Below are 18,844 nucleotides of genomic sequence, written 5' to 3'. Positions count from 1 at the left end.
TTAGTTTTCGCGTGCTATGTTCAGACTTCAGTATTTGCATACAGCAGTGAACGAGGCGCAGGGCTGCAAATAGTCTGAAACCCGAACACGTCAATGGTTTGACAGTCAGTTAAGCTTGAACTGTCGTTCGGCAATGCTGAGGCGATAATTTTGCTGCTGAAGTGAGTCCTGGTTCTCACCATTAGTGAAATCAAAACATGAAGAAAGAAAAAAAAATGCTCCAGCGGGCAAAGGCGAGGCTGTGGGCTTCCCGCGACCGCAACGGCTCTGCCACGCTTTGCAGGCTCCTTGGTTTAACGTGTATCGTAGTACGGTAACCTGGAGGAGACCACGTGACTCGGCGTTTACCGTAATGATGGCCGTGATGGCGCACACGCTGAGCTGTGGCGAGTAGTCCGACATCATGGTAAGCGCCGACTCAGTGTGTTGCATTTAGAAAATTTAGACGTTTGTCTCTTGAATTACACGATATTTAAGTTTCATCAAAATTTCCCGAGGGCCGATTAAATTGCTGTTTTTAATCTTTGTCAAGTTTCCGAAAGTTTATTAAGTTTAGAGGTTATGCTAACGCTAACCAGAGTGTGTTGGTTTTGTCGTTTAGCTAATTTCAGATTAACTAGAGTTCGATCAGATTAAGTTGATTCAAAGAGTCTGTGCATATTTTTTCCCGTCTGTCGATCGGTGTCCAATACGTTAAACACAAGTCACATGCCAGGAACCCTCTTACCCAGGGACGTCTGGTATAAATGTGCTAACAGGGAATTTTCTCATCTTTATCTTTATTGTAAAAGATAGGGAGATAGCCCTCCCTATCTTTTATAATAAAGATGAAAAAATTGTTGTTAAAAAAACCCTTAGATCAGATTACTTTAATATTTGGTGGAACCTAAGAGCAGCAAGAGCACTAAATGGTCACACACACAAAAAACACACTCAAAATGCTTCTAAATGGGCTAATTTTTTACAGCCCAAACACAATTGCATCAGCTTCCATTCATCTTTGTGCTACGTGAGTGACAGGGGTCTTGGCAAGCCCCTTTGATTTGCTGATCATTTGGGCTAAATTCAAGCAGCCCACAGGCCACTGACTTTTGACCAATGGCAGCACAGACACATACAGCGAAGTGCTACTTGTGTGAGAGTGGGACTGGGAAGGGAGAAAAGTGAGTGACTGGCAATGGCGGCCGCGGGCGTTAGCATGAACGAGGTGGATTATTTAGTTTCTCGTCCATTTTCTTCAATGTCTTTGGAGGAAAAATCGGAAGGGAAGAGACCGGGGACACATCGGCCAAACGATGTTCAAATAACACAAAAGGACAAACGACAAAATCGTAAGTTTTGTGTTACTTGGTTTCAACAAAAGGACTGGCTAACGGCAAGTGTAGCTAAAAATTCCCTTTTATTGTTTCCCGTGCTTGCTTTCTGGGGGAGACGCGGCTTGGACCCAACAAGGAATTGTGGATTTGAAACATTTATCCGGCAAAACTAGGAAACACGAATGCAGCACAAGTCACATAGGAAACAGCGTAAAGCTATCAATGCTGGGTAAAGTTAACATCGCCTGTCAACTTGATAAGGGCCGCCGCATTTCTATACAGACACGCAACGAGCTGGTTAAGTAAAACATGCGTTCATGATCACGGATTGTGGACTGTATTACATTTTGTGGGGCACGTGAGCTAGCTCTGCGGGGGTCCGACGAACCTCCGACTTCCCTCCAGCGGGGCGTGTTTCTGGACTTCGTTGACCAGTTCTCTTTTTTGGATATCCAGATAGCTGATCACCTGTCAAACACACAGGTTGCCAAGTACACGTCTAAGACAGGCCAAAATGAGTTGCTTGATTGTATGTTATCTGTTTATGGACAAAAATTGGCTGATGAAATGTCGCAGTCACCATTTGTGGCTGTGCAAGCTGAGACAACCGATGTGGCAAGTGTAAGCCAGTGCGTGATTGTACTCGGGGAACAATCTGAGAACAATATTCAGAGCACTTTTTCTGAAACATCGAAATTAACACAGATAGCCATCACAACCCCCATGGCATCTGCAGAGTCAGAGAGGTGTTTCAGTACACTTAAGAGGATCAAATCATTCCTCCGAAGCACTATGGGACAGGATAGGCTGAACACCCGGCTATGCTGTCTGATGAGCGGGACTTCATCCAAAAATCACCGGACTTCAGTGACGTGGTGATTAACCGGTTCGCATCCCAGAAAAGTCGTCGATGTGAGCTTCTCTTCAAATAAGGTAGGCCCAAGCCTATAGACCTCTTAAAAGACCATCAGACACGTTTAGCTTTCCTGTCTACGTATTGCTTGTCTCTCTTCTATAATGGCCGTTACTTTTGCTGTGCTTACCAAATTGTTTTATTCGGGACATGTTTGACACAATGTGTTGCAAAACAGCTGTGATAAAAACAGTTGCGGTATTTATTGGCAGTCGTTTCAGTTGGGAAACGTTTTATTGTGCATCCCTTCGGTGAGGCCTTTTCTGACATTGTAGGCGACATGATTCTGCATTGTGTGGGCCCTGTGAGGGCCTGGTGGCGTGTCCAGGGTGTCTTCCCTTCTGCCGCCCAATAACTGATGGGATAGGCTCCAGCATCCCCGCGACCCTGAGAGCAGGATAAGCAGTTTGGATAAAGGATGGATGGATAATTTTGCATTCTGTTCTATCATGTAGCATATCATTCCATCATTTTTGCATATGTTTTTCTTGTTAAAAATGGCATGTGCTAATGTGTACAGAGAAAAATTGTCAAAGGGTGTGTGTGTGTGTGTGTGTGTGTGTGTGTGAGAGAGAGAGAGAGAGAGAGAGAGAGAGAGAGAGAGAGAGAGAGAGAGAGAGTTGGCATCAGGCCATTCTTCTCTATAGTGTTGTTGTAGAGCACTTGCTATAACAAGGAAAAGTGTCGTTGCTCGAATTTGGTATATCAAACGTTATGTTGCTGTTGCTGCAGTGTGAACTATAGATGGGTATACTATATTTGTTAGCCCACCCACCCAACATCACCACCAGCCGTCACTGCTCTTACCACTTTTCTACACGACTGTTTATACGTTATACGTCAAGTAACAGCAATGTGGTACTATGCAAAATTTCAAGTTTAAGACTTTCATCTTCTCTGACTGTTAGAGATCTGGTAAATAGATTGGCTAACGGTCAACGTGGGTGGGCATAGAGAGAAGATGGTTTATATTGTACAGATTCAAGATCATTTTTTCTAAACCAAGTCAAGGTTAAAAACAGTGGATTAATTTTTTACCTGACCCACTATCACTTAGGTTGTATCAGTGAAAAGTGTGGAGGAAAAACTGCCAAGCAGCAGAAAATGGACAGCGTTAACCAAAAGCCCAGCGGGGTTGCCAAAAGAATGAAAAGAAAGGAAAAGAAAGTGAAAGAAGCGGCCACAATAAAAAATGTCCCTCTAATAAGTTTTTTTTCCAGAAAAGCTAAACAAAGTGAAGAAGAGGGCATTCCGATGGAGGATGTTGAGCTAGCAAGTAGTAACGATAGCCTGGGAGCATCTACCATCAGTTGCAGCAATGCACAGCCTCAGCTAGCTAGCAACGAAAACGTTAGCCTGGAAGTCTTTAGCTCCAGCAGTGACACACTGCCTCTGCTAGGGGTACAACAAGATAGGGAAAACGATGAAAGAACGGGAGAAGAAATGGACAAAGACGGGGATGACCAAACAGTGGAAAGTAATGTTACTTGAAGCTCATTCGCAGTAGCAGGTCCCATCATTTGTGAAGACCCTGCATTATAGGGACTGATTACAGAGAAAGTCCAGGAGGAAATTTTGAGGAAAGGGGTTTCGGCCTTTCAGAATCGGGCCGCCAAGTATCCAGCATCCTGGAGGGGGAACGAAGCTGGCAAGACCCATTCTCTCACTAACGATGCACTGACTAGACACCTTCACAATGGTGAAATTGTACCATGGGAATGGATTATATATTCACCGTCCACCGGAGCAATTTATTGCTTTGCTAGTAAAGTTTTATCGAAACATTGCAATGCATTTGTTACTGGGTTTACTGACTGGAAACACCCTGAGAGAATAACAATGGAACATGAGATGAGTGGTAAGCACAGAAAATGCATGCTTTCACTTATACGTCGCACTCAACATGTGGGCCCTGTGGATGCTTCCTTTGGCAGATCGAAGTGGATGGTCAGTACTAGAAAGAGGCATTAAGGTGTGTAGTTGCCGTCATTAAGTCCTTGAGTGAAAGGAGGCTTCTGTTCCAGGGAGATGACGAACTTTTGGAATCCCCGCACAATGGTAATTACCTGGGAATTCTAGAGCTGGTCGCACAGTTTGATTCATTTTTAAAGGAACATTTTTAGAAGTATGGTCAGAAGGACCATGGTAAGACTTCATATTTGTCATCAACTATTTGTGAAGAATGTATTGGCTTAATGGGTGACAAAATAAAGCAAGCAATTGCTACAGAACTACAGCGAGCAAAATATTTCTCTGTGATAGTAGACTCTACATCTGATATGTCTCGCGTGGACCAACTGACTTTTGTGTTCCGATTTGTGAGTGAGGAAAGGAAAGTTGTTGAGTGACTTAGGATTTCAACCCATTCACAATCACACTGGGTCAAATCTGGCTGACTGTGTGACGAAGATGGTCAGCGATTTGGGGCTGGATCTCTCTACCTGCCATGGCCAGGCATATGACAATGCATCAAATATGTCTGGGAAATATAACGAGTTGCAAGCTCATCTCAAGAAAAACAACCCACTCATTCATTACATTCCATGCGTGGCACATTCCTTGAATTTGGTTGGTGTGAATTGTGTTGAAAATAGTTGTCAGGAAGCAAGCCAGTTTTTTTTACTTAATACAAGCACTATATGCTTTTTGCACTGCTTCCACCCACCGATGGAATTAAGTGTTCACTACCAACATCACACTGAATCTTGGGAAGCTGGAGATTGCGCTGATTACCATATTTTGGGACACTGTGCTGCACCAATTCTAGCTTACAAGCAACAGCTTGTAGAAGGACTTGGACCTAATGACCACTGTGCACCTTTTGGAATCGCTGTGTACTTACATTGCATCACTACGAGGGTGGTTTGCCGACTTGGAGATATCTGACTGGGCTATCACAGGTGTGACACAGACCTACCAGTACGAGACTCACCGCATGAGTAAAAGAGGAACCTTCAATGATGAGGCAGTCGACAACAAAGTTGTTCTCCCTCTATCCATCCATTATCCAAACCGCTTGTCCTGCTCTCAGGGTCGTAGGGATGCTGGAGCCTATCCCAGCAGTCACTGGGTGGCAGGCGGAGAGACACCCTGTCTCAAAGTTGTTCTCACTGGGAGTAAAAAGTTCCAAGATGAGACGTTCAATGTGATTGTTGACAGTTTGCTCTCAGGACTGAACAAACGGCTGGATGCATACAGAGACGTATATGGTCCCTTTGGTATCTTATTTGACATGGACTGTGATGACACTGGTCTCCACAAACAGGCTGATGCTCTCTCCTCTTCATATCCAACTGACTTGGACAAGGCCTTAGCTGCTGATGAGCTGAGCCAGTTTAGGTCTTTTGTCAGCACCGAGCAAGATAAGACTTCTGCAAATCTATTGCAATTTGTGCTGAGGAATGGACTCCAGACAACCTTCTCCAATGTTTTTTTTTGTGCCCAGGTTTTTTCTCACACTGCCTGTAACCAACTGCGAGAGGACATTTTCACAACTGAAATAGATAAAAAATAAACTCAGAATAACCATGGGTCAGAAAAGGCTTTCAGTGGTCTCTGATGGCCATCGAGTCTGAGCTTGTGAGGGAGTTGGATTTTGAACTGTCCAGGGTGTCTCCACGTCTGCTGCCCAATGACTGCTGGAATAGACTCCAGCATCCCCGCGACCCTGAGAGCAGGATAAGCGGCACAGATAATAGATGGATGGATCAGAGTTTGCAGAGAAAATACCCGTTCATCATCAGATGACATAATATAAAATACAAATGTATAGGCACACAAGAGCTAAAAAGAAGCTGCCATTCATTCTTAAACCCAACAAACCTGTCATGCACATACATTTAAAAAAAAAGAAATAGGTAGAATTTGCATACTACAGCAAAGTCATTTGCTATAACTATTATGTATCATGACAAGCATTAAGTCATGTGGATCCCTGCTATAACTGTAATTAAAGCTAATCAGACTGATCCCAGGGTAATGTTTGGTTCTTACATTCAGTGGTAACAGTTTCTAGCGGCTGGTGAAAATTGCTTTTTATTCATTTTTTATTTTTAGAATGATGGAAAGCACAAGTGAATGTACCATCTGGTGGAGTGCCAGACCATGGGACTAGAGGGTTTCTGATGATCTCGAACGCTGTGACTTGGAGCCGTGCATTGGGGTGTTGCATCATCTCAATAAAGTATTTCCTTACTGCTGTCTTGTTTTCCTGACCCATTCTCAAAAAATCGACCATAAATATAAGTGACTGCAAAGCCTGAAAGTCCTTTACAAGCCTGGACCTCAGATGTTTATCAGCGACACACTGAGCAGGGCAACAGTGCAGTACACAGGCAGAGATAAGGCATATCAGCTGCATGCCATCTGCTTGCTTCTGCAGGAACAACAAGATGTTCAACAGATCAATCAGGCAGACTATTTAAACATCACAGATCACCGCCTGGCCCAGGTCAGACAACACACGGACAAGGACAAACACCTGCAGTCACTGAAGTCCATGGTCCTTGCCGGTTGGCTGGATCTGAAAGAGGAAACACCGTTCGCAGTGAGAGAATACTGGCTTTTTCAAGACGAGTTCAGTGCGCAAAACGGCATCCTGTTCACAGCTCAAAAGGTAATTATCTCCAAAACGCTACAACCAGAGATGCTCACCCGCATACACTCCAGTCACATTGGCGGCGACGCATGCTACCGCCAGGCCAGGGAGACATACTGGCCGAACATGCAGGCAGAGATAAAAGACTTTGTCAGCAACTGCACTACCTGCAACGAGTATGCTCAGGAACAGCAAAAGGAAACCATGCTGTCGCACGAGCTACCCACAATGCCTTGGCAGATTGTCAGCATGGACTTATTCAGCCACAGACAAAAGGACTATCTTCTCATCATTGATCACTACTCTGACTTCTGGGAGATTGAATTGCTGCCAGACTTGTCTGCAGAGACCGTCATAAAGCGCTGTAAGGCACAGTTTGCAAGACATGGTCAGCCCGACAAGGTCATCACGGATAATAGGCCACAGTTTAACTTCCAGTTCAGATGTTTTGCTACAGGATGGTTGTTTGACCACATGACCTCCTCTCCAAGGCACCCAAACGCAAACGGCAAGGCGGAGTCAGCCATCAAGATTGCTAAAAATCTGTTATGCAGGGCTGCACATGATGACAACAACCCCTGGCAGGCCATTTTACACTGGCAGAACACACCAACCAAACACATGGACAGTAGCCCAGCACAGCACCTCCTGTCAAGGCGTCTGAAGATTTGCATCCCCGTAGCCAACAAGCTACTTGAGCCCTGCATCGTGGTCGGGCTCACAGACAAACTGCGTCAAAGGAAACAGCTTGTCAAGTGCTTCTACAACTGGACTGCTCGTGACCTACCAGAACTGGAGGTGGGTGAGGTAATCAGTTTGAAACCGCTGCCAGGTGACCACACAGGACGTTGGAGGCAGGGCATGTGCCCACAAAAAGTCACGCCACGCTCTTACATGGTGGATGTTGGTGGCTCTCTCTACCTCCACAACAGGGTGGATCTGTGCATAGCAGAGCAGACATCAAACCAGGACAACACACCATGCACTCACCTGGATGAGCCAGATCATAGTCCAGACTTGAGGGCAAGGTGCACAGAACTGAGGCATGAGCAAACTGGGGGTGAGGCTCCTTCCCCACCAAGCTCACCAGCTCACGGCCCTAACCCTACCCCTGCCAGAGCCCACACTTACTCTCGGGTGGGGTGGCTGTGCAAGCCACTGGACAGGCTCAATTTGTAACAAGGACTGTTCTAAAATGTTGACTTGTTCTCTGTTATGGGACCCGGACTTAATTTTAAAAAAAAGAGAGAGAGAGAGAAGAAGAAATTAAAAAAAAAGTTAGATGGCAATTTATGGAACAGTTGTTTGCTTGTTAGGTTTATGTTCGGGTTAGAATTGTTATGTCAGAATTTATTTGTATTCCAAGAACTTAATGTGACGCTGTTGCATTTGCGCTTTCTATTGAAAAGGATGATGTTACGGGGTCTATGTGATAGGTAATCGAGTAGCCAGGCTGTCATACGCTGGAAGCAGTTAGGAAGCTATCAACCCCACATGCAGGGACTTGTATCTGTTCTAACATGGTTACTGAACTTGACACCACGTGTCTATCTTCATTCATGATACTGAAACATGTGACACTCACTTTGCCAGACGCTTATGTTGGCCATTTTATAATGAGTCAATAAAGGCTGATACTTGTTACGCAGAATGGAAAGTTTTGGTGATGTTGCTCATTGTTATCCTAAGAGATGCTGGGTAAATCATGCTGTAGCTGGCTCTGGGAATACTTTGGGCTTCTTTTTGACATCGGTATATTCCCTCTGTTTTTTCGACTGTCTTTGCAGAAAAATCCTGGAAGAAAAATATTTTTGCTTCCTCATAATTAACTTCTTTCTGGCGTCGAGCAGCTTTCACGACTCTGTCTGTCAGAGAAATTGTGAAATTTCACGATCATAGCTCGGGGTAGTTTGGATGTGGCGGGACCTGGGATCCTGTGAGCCTGTTCAAGTTTGACCCAACCGGTCTTGGTTTCCATGCCCAAAACCCGGGGACTCCACATTTCCATAAACTTGGTCGCGTCGGCACCCCCCATCTTCTCACGTATACAAATCACTCTCAGGTTTTTGCGGCATCCTCGGTTCACCGTTTTAGTCCAGACATCCATGCGTTTGTCCACCACAGCTGCAGCATTCTCCGCTGCCAATATTCTTTGTTCCGCCTCTCCGCCTCTTTCGTTGACTTCCTTCAAATGCTGGGAAATGCTGTCATTAATACTAGGTACCATGTGCTCCAGTTTTTCATCAATCAACCTTGTTATATTAGCGGTCATTAGCTCCATAGCTTTCGCCAGTGCGGGGTCCAATTCGGCCATGTCGTCAGGTCGCGCGTTGCCAACATCTTAAGAAGTAGCAATGGGGGGGTTGTTCTTCCTAGATTGTTGTTTGGGAGGCATCTCACTGGTAAACTTGCCCCAGTAGTGCTCCAGTGACATAACCTGGAGTCAATACTCCATTCTGTACTATCTAAAATACTAAAATGCCCCTAACAAAAATAAATTGTATTAAATAAATTGATATGGAGGTGCTGGAGCTCCGTCGACATGTGGCTACTCGGTTGCTTGCATCACCTGAAGTCATCAGCAGTGGACTTTTTAACTAGATTATTTAACACAATCTTGCAAAGTGGGAGGATGCCTTAGGAGTGGAGAAGCATACTGGTACCGATTTTCAAGAATAAGGGTGATGTGCAGAGCTGTAGCAACTACAGAGGTATAAAGTTGATCAGCCACAGCATGATATTGGAAAGAGTAATAGAAGCTAGGTTAAGAAGAGAGGTGATGATTAGTGAGCAGTAGTATGGTTTCATGCCACGAAAGAGCACCACAGATGCGATGTTTGCTTTAAGAATGTTGATGGAGAAGTATAGAGAAGGAGTTACATTGTGTCTTGTGGATTTAGAGAAAGCATATGACAGGGTGCTGTGAGAGGAAGTGTGGTATTGTATGAGGTAGTCAGGAGTGGCAGAGAAGTATGTAGGAGTGGTGCAGTTTATGTATGAGGGCAGTGTGAAAGTGGTGAGGTGTGCGGTTGAATTGGCAGTTGGGTTCAAGGTGGAGGTCGGATTACATCAAGGATTGGCTCTGAGCCCTTTCTTGTTTGCGATGGTGATGGACAGGTTGATGGACGAGATCAGGCAGGAGTCTATGTGGATCTTCGCGGATGACATTGTGATCTGTAGCGAGAGTAGGGCGCAGGTTTAGGAGAGCCTGGAGAAGTGGAGGTATGCACTGGAGAGAAGAAGAATGAAAGTCAGTTGGAGCAAGACAGGATACATATGCATGAATAAGAGCAAGGACAGTGGAATGGTGAGGATGGAAGGAGTAGAGGTGACGAAATCATATGAGTTTAAATATTTGGCGTTAATTGTTCAAAGTAATGGGGAGTGCGGAAGAGAGATGAAGAAGAGAGTGCAGACAGGCTGGAGTGGGTGGAGAAGAGTGTCGGGAGTGATTTGCGAAAGAAGGGTACCAGCAAAAGTTAAAGGGAAGGTTTACAAGATGATTGGGAGACCAGTTATGTTATATGGTTTGGAGACAGTGGCACTGACGAAAAGAAAGGAGGTGGAGCTGGAGGTGGCAGAGTTGAAGATGCTAAGATTTTCATTGGGAGTGACGAAGAAGGACAGGATTAGGAACGAGTATATTAGAGGGACAGCTCAGGTTGGGCGGTTTAGAGACAAAGCAAGAGAGGCAAGATTGAGATGGCTTGGACATGTGTGGCGGAGAGATGCTGGGTATATTGGGGGAAAAGATGCTGAATACGGAGCTGCCATGGGAAGAGGAAAAGAGGAAGGCCAAAGAGGAGGTTTATGGATGTGGTGAGGGAGGACATGCAGGTGGCTGGTATGACAGAGGAAGATGCAGAGGACAGGAAGAGATGGAAACAGACCCCTAACGGGAGCAGCCAAAAGTAGTAGTAGTAGTTGCAGCCTTTATAAAGCATACAAGTCAGTGAAGTCAGTGTCCAACTTGTCATTTGAGGCAGCAACTGGACTTATCTTTGAAAGATGAAATCCAGAACCCAGGCCTCCTAACCACAACTCAAATCACAAATCTATTTTACAACACCGTATACTAATCTTTATAAACTCCTTTATAAACTACTTTCAGATTTATAATATTCACAACCCATCTTTCACTTTCTGGCAGTTCTGATGATCATGAGAAACCCTTTTTTAATGCTTCCATCTGAGTCCAGGATTGAAGGTGAAATGAACATGCTGGTGCGTGCCAAAGCATCCCTGATGACACGATTGATGGATACCGTCGATGGGGAACTGAAAACTACGTTCAAACATCTGGTTCTCGGGCTTTGAAATCTGGGACTGTCAGCTGTGTGATAAAAGTGACTGTGATCATATGAAAAAGCTAAAAATGTCGAAAATCTATGAAAATATGTAACCATTCTGCAGTTGTCTCAGCAGAGAGAGAATGCAGTGAACCTGGGATATTATTGTTTGGGTGGGTAGAATGACTTGAGGGGGCTGGCCAAAGACCTGGGTAACATAACATCATGTGATTGCTTCATACATCTACTTGAGCAGACAGTGACATACACAAGTCCTAGTATAAGGCATGTATAACCACCAAACTCTTCTAGTATTGCTGCAGTTTCATTCTAATTCTGCATTAACAGGTAGACTTGCTGACATGTGTTTTTTCTTCAGAGTGAAGATGAAACCTGTCGTTTTCGTGGTGCTCCTGGTCCTGTTGGCCGTGGCCAGCGTGAGCCGCACCCAGGCCAGAACTTCTCTTCTGGACCTGACCAACGGCATAGGAAGCATCCTTCCCAGTCTGAGCCGCCCGGCCAACACCAGCCGCATCTTCTATGGCGTGATGTTTGACGCTGGGAGCACAGGGACACGTATCCATGTCTACACCTTCATCCAGAAGGAGCCAGGTAGGGTCTGTTTTACCTTCTGTTTTACCTGAACACTGCTGCGCTCTTGGCCTGCTTTCTCCTGTTCTTACAGCGACATTGTTTTGCATAAACATTGCTTAATGAGGCATATATATATATATAAAAATAATGTGAACAGCCACAAATGGAAGGTATTTACAGCAACAAGGATTTTTGTCATGCATAAAGATGGCCCATGAAACATTTTAATGAAGCCAGTTAAACTACAATGCAAACGGCAGAGATGTTTCGGGGTATTTGCAGCATTTGTTGGCAGGTATGCAGGATGATAATTACTCTTTTGCGTTTGTTCTTGGCACTGTGAAGCTGTAAATTTATACTCCTGAGACACGGATTACACTTAATATAATTGGATATAATCTATTCTTCAAGTAATAAAAATCCTGTTTTCTTTCAGATTTAAGTCAACAAGTATTGACTTGAATGATGAGATATAGTCTCGATGTGTTTGCTAAACAGATTTAGACCTCTAAACACCTTTTAAATAGCTGGTACATATTTCATGTGGGCCGATCTCGTATCTTTTAGCGGAGCTGCCACTTTTGGACAGTGAGATGTTCCAGTCCATAAAGCCTGGTTTGTCAGCATATGCTGACTCTCCTGAAATGGTGAGTTCATTGTCATATTTCATCAGTTATGCTGAGCCCAAGGAAAAGGCTTGCTCTTTCTTTACATATATATATATATATATATAGCGTTTTTTTTCCGAAACCATCAATGGTGTTGATAGAAGTGCTCAACTAATGAGGAGCGGAATATCAATACATTAGCAGCTGATGAGTGCACGACGCATGAAACAAGCTTGTACTGCTATTTATTAAAAGTTTTTTTTCCTGCATCTGTATATATATATGTATACATGAAAACTATACAGACCCAGCTTCTGCAGATGGTTAATTTGCTAATTAACGAAAGTGAGAAATTGGGGGGGGGGTAGACATAGCCTATGTCTGCAGAAAAAAAAACAAGTGAAGGTTCAGACAGCTACATGAAACGCAAAAACACCAACGTCCTTAAGTGTTTTCTCAGCTTCAACCAACCACCCTTTTGTCTTCAGTCGAGGGGGAAAGTGTTGATTTGAGGTGCTGTAATGCTCTTTTGAATTGCATCTAGCATTATGTATCCATCTCATTCATTAAGGCTGGACACACTGTGAGGATGTTATTGAAGGTGGCCAAGAAGACTGTCCCTCGTTTGGCGTGGAAGAGGACTCCAGTGGTCCTCAGAGCTACAGCTGGACTCAGGTTACTGTCCCCCGAGAAAGCTCAGGCTTTACTCGACCAGGTAAAGGACTGCGGAGAAGTTAAGACCAAACTTTGGTAGTACTGATTTGATGGCTGGTGGGGTAAAAACACCAGCGCCGTGTCCTGGTGGTCAGTGGGAAAGTAGGGTAAAGCAGTCATGCATCTGCTTAGCCTGGTAGAGAAGAGTCAGAAAGAAAGGGCAGTTTCAGCAGTTTGACAGGTTCTCTAGTGTCAGAGGAGGAAAAGCTGTGTTATCAAAGTAGTGGAGTAAGCTTAGTATGGCAGACCCTTGTGCAAGGGATAAAGTTCTAATGGCTGGCCCCAGGGCACCTTGGGAGATAAATGATACTTTATTAATCCCCCTGTGGGAATTAATTAATCCCCTCTTGCGGAGGACACCTCTGGGTGAACTACCATCACAGCAGATAACATTAGACTTTTTTCCTCTCTCGTTCTTTTTCTTGATCTGTTTCTCCCTTCCCACCACCCCCCTCTTCTTCCTCAGGTTCAAGACGTGTTTGATGAATCACCGTTCTTTGTCCCAGACAACAGTGTCAGCATAATGAACGGTACAAAAGAAGGTAACGTCTGCTCATCCTTGGCTCTGGATCAAGTTGTTTCTGGTTCTGCATTTCTTGGTCGATGGCATCTGCAGCTCCCTCTACCTGCTTTTAGCACACTTGGCAATTTGTCTACTGAAGACATTTGACTACATTGTTGTAGATTATTGCTCTATTTTATGATGACACTTGAAAAAAATAGAATTGCTCTTGGCCACAAAGTTGTTGCGACCCTAAAAGACTGTAATTATGTGGTGAAAAAATTATGGTCTCCAGCCAAATTATGTGCCCCAGCGTAGCCGATTTGTCAGCATTTCAACCATGTTTTTGATTAAAGGTTTCACCTATGTGTTTGCACTTGTTAAAGTAGACTCCAAGTTATTGTTATTCACATATAAACATGCAGCTATCATTTTTTAAAATGTTGTAAATTCCTCGTAAATCAAAAAATCAGGTGTAATTTCCAAAACAGGAATCCTGGCCTGGGTAACCGTCAACTTCCTGACAGGTGAGTGGTGAGAACTTGAGTAAATGTGGTGTGAAGGGATCTCACTTTTCCTAGGGTGTATTGAAGCTCAACTTGGTATTTATTGATGCGCTTGTATTTTATGAGTTCAGCTAGATTAATTTAAAACCTGGCACCCGCTGAAACTGCAACATTATCTTATCATGGTCCCTTTTTCCCAAGTAGATAGGGGCTAAACTTGTTGGAACGGAAGGGTCCCTTTTCCTTAGTTTTATTGCGGTTATTGTGGCTGTGTTATCAGCCTCAGTGTTGAGATTTCACACCTTTTGGCTTTACATCCCATACCAGATAGGCCTTTTGAAGATATCATCTCTGCAGTAGCTGATGGTATCTCTTTTGCCGTGGATTTTACTGGATTAAAGCAAGTGCTCTGGGAAATGTTTTTAGGTCACCTGGATGCGCGGACCAAGAAGACCGTGGGAATCTTGGATTTGGGTGGAGGATCTACACAGATCACTTTTCTACCAAAATTAAGGGTTAGTTATATGCATGGTAGGACAGTTCTATCCAGAATACATGTCAATCTTTTATGGTGATAAATCTGCTTCGTATCCATCTCTCCATAGAAAACCATTGAAAGTGCTCCTGCCTTTGACTACATTGCCAAAATTGATATGTTCAATTCAACTTACAAACTATACACTCACAGGTAATGGATTTGACCGTTAATGCAAATATATGGTTTATATGGTTAGCCTGCCATTGTATGAGTCGCTGATTCCACCCTGGCCATGCAATGGTAATTGCCTCATTTTACAAGATATAAGGCAAACTGTAAGAGACAACCATACTATAAAGGAATTTTAATTAAACTAAATTTTAAATAATTAATGGATAATTTAATTCATGTTTACCATAACCTGTCATTCAAATACTGAGTGTAACTCTTCCATTCCCTATATTCTAATTGGCCTTCCAGAAGACCAGTTGCATTGCACTTGGACTCCAAATGAAACCAGTTTGGAGTGAACTGACCTAGTTATTGTAGCTATTTTCAGTGAAACAACTGAGAACCCTCCACTGCAAGGTTTTTCATCATGAAAATTTAATCTGTTTGTGTAGTCATTAGGATGTGAATAGCATGCAGTGGAAGCTCTGTTTGACCTACTTTCAGAGTAGGTTACGTGCTATAGGATGGTCTTCATTCTGGTTGGTTTTGTAACTGTGATGATACTGTGGTTCTCTGCAGCTACCTGGGGAATGGACTGATGGCAGCGCGGCTAGCAGCACTGGGAGCACTGGGAGCAGAAGGTACGTGAATGAAAGATACTCTGCTGGGACACAGCTGTGTTCATTGTAAAGATTAGACTTAGTAGTGACTCAGCCCTCCAAGTATCTCCTTGATTCCTTGAATCTCCTCATTGTCTCTTTACAAGCATGGGTAAAAGGCAGCAGCTCATGGGAGAAATTGGGGTGGGGAATTTGGGGGTGTAGTTCCAGTCATTTCTTTTTTTCTTTTTTTTTTCGGGGGGGGGGGATTTGCCCGCCTTTCTCTCCCCAACTGCATCCGACCAATCACTCTCACTTCTTACAAGCCGTCCCGGTTGCTGCTCCACCCCCTCTACCAATCCGGGGAGGGCTGCAGACTACCACATGCCTCCACCAATACATGTGGAGTCGCCAGCCGCTTCTTTTCACCTGATAGTGAAGAGTTTCACCAGGGGGACGTAGCACATGGGAGGATGATGCTATTCCCCCCCAGTTCCCCCTCCCCCCTGAACAGGCGCCCCGACCGACCAGAAGAGGCGCTAGTGCAGCGACCAGGACACATACCCACATCCGGCTCCCCACCCGCAGACACGGCCAATTGTCAAGTCAAGTCAATTTTATTTTTATTGCCCAATATCACAAATTACAAATGTCTGTAGGGATGCCCGACCAAGCCGCAGGTAACACGGGGATTCGAACCGACGATCCCCATGTTGGTAGACAACGGAATAGACCACTACGCTACTCAGACAACCCCAGTCTTGATTTCTAAACGGCAATTCCTGTGAGACTTACAAAGTACAACAAATCACCAAAATGCTTTAGAGAAAAGTGTTGATTAGTTTCTAATTTCTTGAGACACCATCTGTAGAGCAGGGTGATGAGGTGTGTATGTGTGTCGTATGGTCTCTCCACAGGGCTGGAGTGGCGTATCTTCAGAAGCTCCTGTCTACCAAAGAAGTTCAGGGATGAGTGGAGCTTTGGAGGGCTCACCTATCAAGTCAGTGGCATCCCAGATGGTGAGATCTGATGTGCTACAAATCTATTCACCATCATCTGGAAGCAAATGCAGAAGCTGAGCAGGGAATTTCCCGTTCTTGACAGATGTTACCAATAAATACGTTTCCCTAATGTTAAAACTAATATTAAATCCCAGAAATAAAAGATATATGGAATAAATGATGGATTTAAAACCACTGCTTCAACAAATTTCATCAACCAAAGGGCAAATATCAAGTCTACACCACATTTACAGGCAAACAAAGCCAGAAGCCAATAAACATGGCTCAACTTGTTGAAGTGGTTGGATTTATACATTATGCAACATTTAGGTGACATTTTTCTAAAATGGTGTTTATATTACAGTGTGTCCATTTCTTTTCCAGGTTACGCAGGATACAAGCTTTGTTATCAGGAGGTACTTAAGGTTGTGAAGGGGATTATCCATCAGCCATACGAGCTAAAAGACATCAGTGTTTTCTACGCGTTCTCTTATTACTTTGATAGAGCTGTGGATGCAGGCCTTATCGGTTAGTGTGCATACACACACACACACATACACACCCCTCTGTTTCACACCTTACATAATTACAGAGTTAGCAGGTCGTCGTTCCCTGTTCTAATTCTGGTAAGAGACAGAAGATGAGTCATCAGTACCTGTCCCAGTGGCTTTAAGCAACTGTAGGAGTGTAGTTATTAGAGAAATCACCATCTTCAGCCAATCAGTCCCAGCTGTAATAAATGGTATTACATTTTAGATGAGGCAAATTACCCTATCCCCCCCCCCCCCCACCCCTCCATCCCATTGCAGATGGGACCCATGGAGGGATACTGGAGGTCAAAGATTTCAAGAAGAAAGCTAAGGAGGGTGAGTCGGGCACCAAGTCCTGAAGCGCATCACACCTACAACAGATCTTCAGCTCCCTGTTCTTGAAACACGGCATGCATCTCAATTGTCCGGCCCTCTGTCCTCTTCCATTTATATGCCCCATCTGAAATCCTGCCCTCACCCCCACAGTTGCATACAGATTGCTGATTATCTAACCTAACAAGTCGATTTCCCTTTTTGTCTCCTCAGTGTGCAATAAGATGACCAAGTACCGTCCCATCAGTCCTTTTCTATGTATGGACATGACTTACATTACTTGTCTACTCAAGGATGGTTTTGGCTTCGAGGAGAACACTGTGCTGCAGGTAAGCTAGTATTATAAAACAGGGTGGTTTAATCTAGCGCTTCGCTTGGTTGAAAGCTCCTAGGATTGGGTGATATTGAAATTTAATCATGGTTCAATACGGCAGAGCCAACATTCTTTATCGCTCCGCTGTATGACATATAAGAGCTGTTTGCCTGCTCACTTGTTTACCGGACTTCTTTATTGCAAAACATCATTTGTTGGTTCACAATATAAATTGAAACAAGTTCTGATAATGAGGAAGGAGACAAGTGATCTTTTTAAAAGAAGTTATGACAAACCCAAGCTGTGGAATTACTTGACTATACCAAGGCTTGTCATGGGTTATTGCTTAGTATACAATCACTTGTGTTAAACTCAGTAGCTAAACCATTTTTCAAATTGTGCTCGGGCATTAAAGATTAAACTACACATCTTCAATGGTTCATACCTCAGACACCTTAAATGTTGATAAATCGTTGAATGCCCTCTTGCAGCATCTACCAACATTTTAATGTTCATCATTAAAATGGTATGTAGCCGAGGTCAAGGCCAAGCCATAGAAATGATTGCTTAAAAGATACTTTGTTGGGTCAGAGCTTGGCATTGAGAAGGGAACCGCTAAATGTGAAGCTTGAGGTTCATGCACTTAATAATAATTTTTAAAAAAAATGACAGGCTTAATCATCATTGTAGGTCTCTTCTACTAAATAATTGACTTTGATGCTTTGGCCTATTTCTTTCTTGCAGAGACAGAGAAAGAAAAGCCTTGCACAAATAACATTCTGTTCCTTTTTTTTATTTCAACAAATACAAAAAGGCATTTTAGTGATTTGGTGATGGTTTTCCCCTATCTCTCCAACTCCTAGCTGACCAAGAAAGTGAACAACGTGGAGGCAAGCTGGGCTTTGGGTGCCACGTTTGATCACTTCCACAACCTGAAGATCCACTGAGGAGGAGGAAAGGGTGCGAATACTGCTGATTTTGGTGGTGCTTAACAAACAAACGTACCTAAAATAAAGGTTCACTGCATTCATTATCTGACATCCCCAGATGATTTACTCTTTCATTTTATAAGGATGTAGCTAACCTCATGAGTGATTCTTTTTTTTTTCTCTCAAGTGTAAATGTATTGACGCTGTTAAATTAGCAACCTGTTGCCTCCAACACAAGGCGGGTTTCCATTAGCCTGCTTAATGCGCAATTTGTTATTGTGAACTAAAAAAACGAGCAATGGAAACACGTGAATTTAGAAAAAAACTCAAATATCGCCAAAAAAGTTTATACGCTCGCATGAGGTGGTTTCTCAGACGATTCGACAAAGCAGTATTTCGCAAAATTGAAACGGAAACACGTTTTTCGCATTTAAGTCAAGGTAGCCACACC

The 18,844-nt window shown here is 43.7% G+C and overlaps 2 protein-coding genes across 3 annotated transcripts in view; one reads left to right on the top strand and one right to left on the bottom strand.

Moving 5' to 3' along the window:
- The first annotated feature begins 358 nt into the window (after window positions 1–358).
- LOC130124712 (ectonucleoside triphosphate diphosphohydrolase 5-like) lies at window positions 359–18,434 on the top strand. Of its 2 annotated transcripts, XM_056294039.1 has the most exons (14): window positions 359–406; window positions 11,495–11,727; window positions 12,277–12,356; window positions 12,889–13,032; window positions 13,498–13,573; window positions 14,025–14,060; window positions 14,466–14,554; window positions 14,645–14,727; window positions 15,268–15,329; window positions 16,205–16,306; window positions 16,673–16,816; window positions 17,098–17,154; window positions 17,365–17,480; window positions 18,328–18,434. In XM_056294039.1, the coding sequence occupies exons 2-14, from the start codon at window positions 11,502–11,504 to the stop codon at window positions 18,409–18,411; spliced, it is 1,299 nt and encodes a 432-aa protein (XP_056150014.1). In that variant the 5' UTR covers window positions 359–406; window positions 11,495–11,501; the 3' UTR covers window positions 18,412–18,434. The 2 variants fall into 2 exon arrangements, with proteins under 2 accessions (XP_056150014.1, XP_056150015.1); XM_056294040.1 differs by lacking the exon at window positions 17,098–17,154.
- znf410 (zinc finger protein 410) overlaps window positions 9,943–18,844 on the bottom strand; it is a 23,840-nt gene continuing 14,938 nt past the window's right edge. Inside the window, exon 11 of the mRNA XM_056294038.1 lies at window positions 9,943–10,055. The gene's annotated coding sequence lies outside the window, so the exon portion shown is untranslated. The remainder of the gene's footprint in view (window positions 10,056–18,844) is intronic.

The sequence above is a fragment of the Lampris incognitus genome, chromosome 15 (assembly GCF_029633865.1).
Source record: "Lampris incognitus isolate fLamInc1 chromosome 15, fLamInc1.hap2, whole genome shotgun sequence".
NCBI lineage: Eukaryota > Metazoa > Chordata > Actinopteri > Lampriformes > Lampridae > Lampris > Lampris incognitus.
This window is presented reverse-complemented; position numbering and strand designations above follow the sequence as displayed.

What these genes read in the sequence shown, in the direction of transcription:
- LOC130124712 (XM_056294039.1), top strand. Translation starts at nt 11,502, where the DNA reads ATGAAACCTGTCGTTTTCGTGGTGCTCCTGGTCCTGTTGGCCGTGGCC. An exon ending in AACCGTCAACTTCCTGACAG is followed by an intron (nt 14,061 to 14,465) that starts GTGAGTGGTGAG and finishes AAATGTTTTTAG; the next exon opens with GTCACCTGGATGCGCGGACC. An exon ending in TGTGGATGCAGGCCTTATCG is followed by an intron (nt 16,817 to 17,097) that starts GTTAGTGTGCAT and finishes ATCCCATTGCAG; the next exon opens with ATGGGACCCATGGAGGGATA.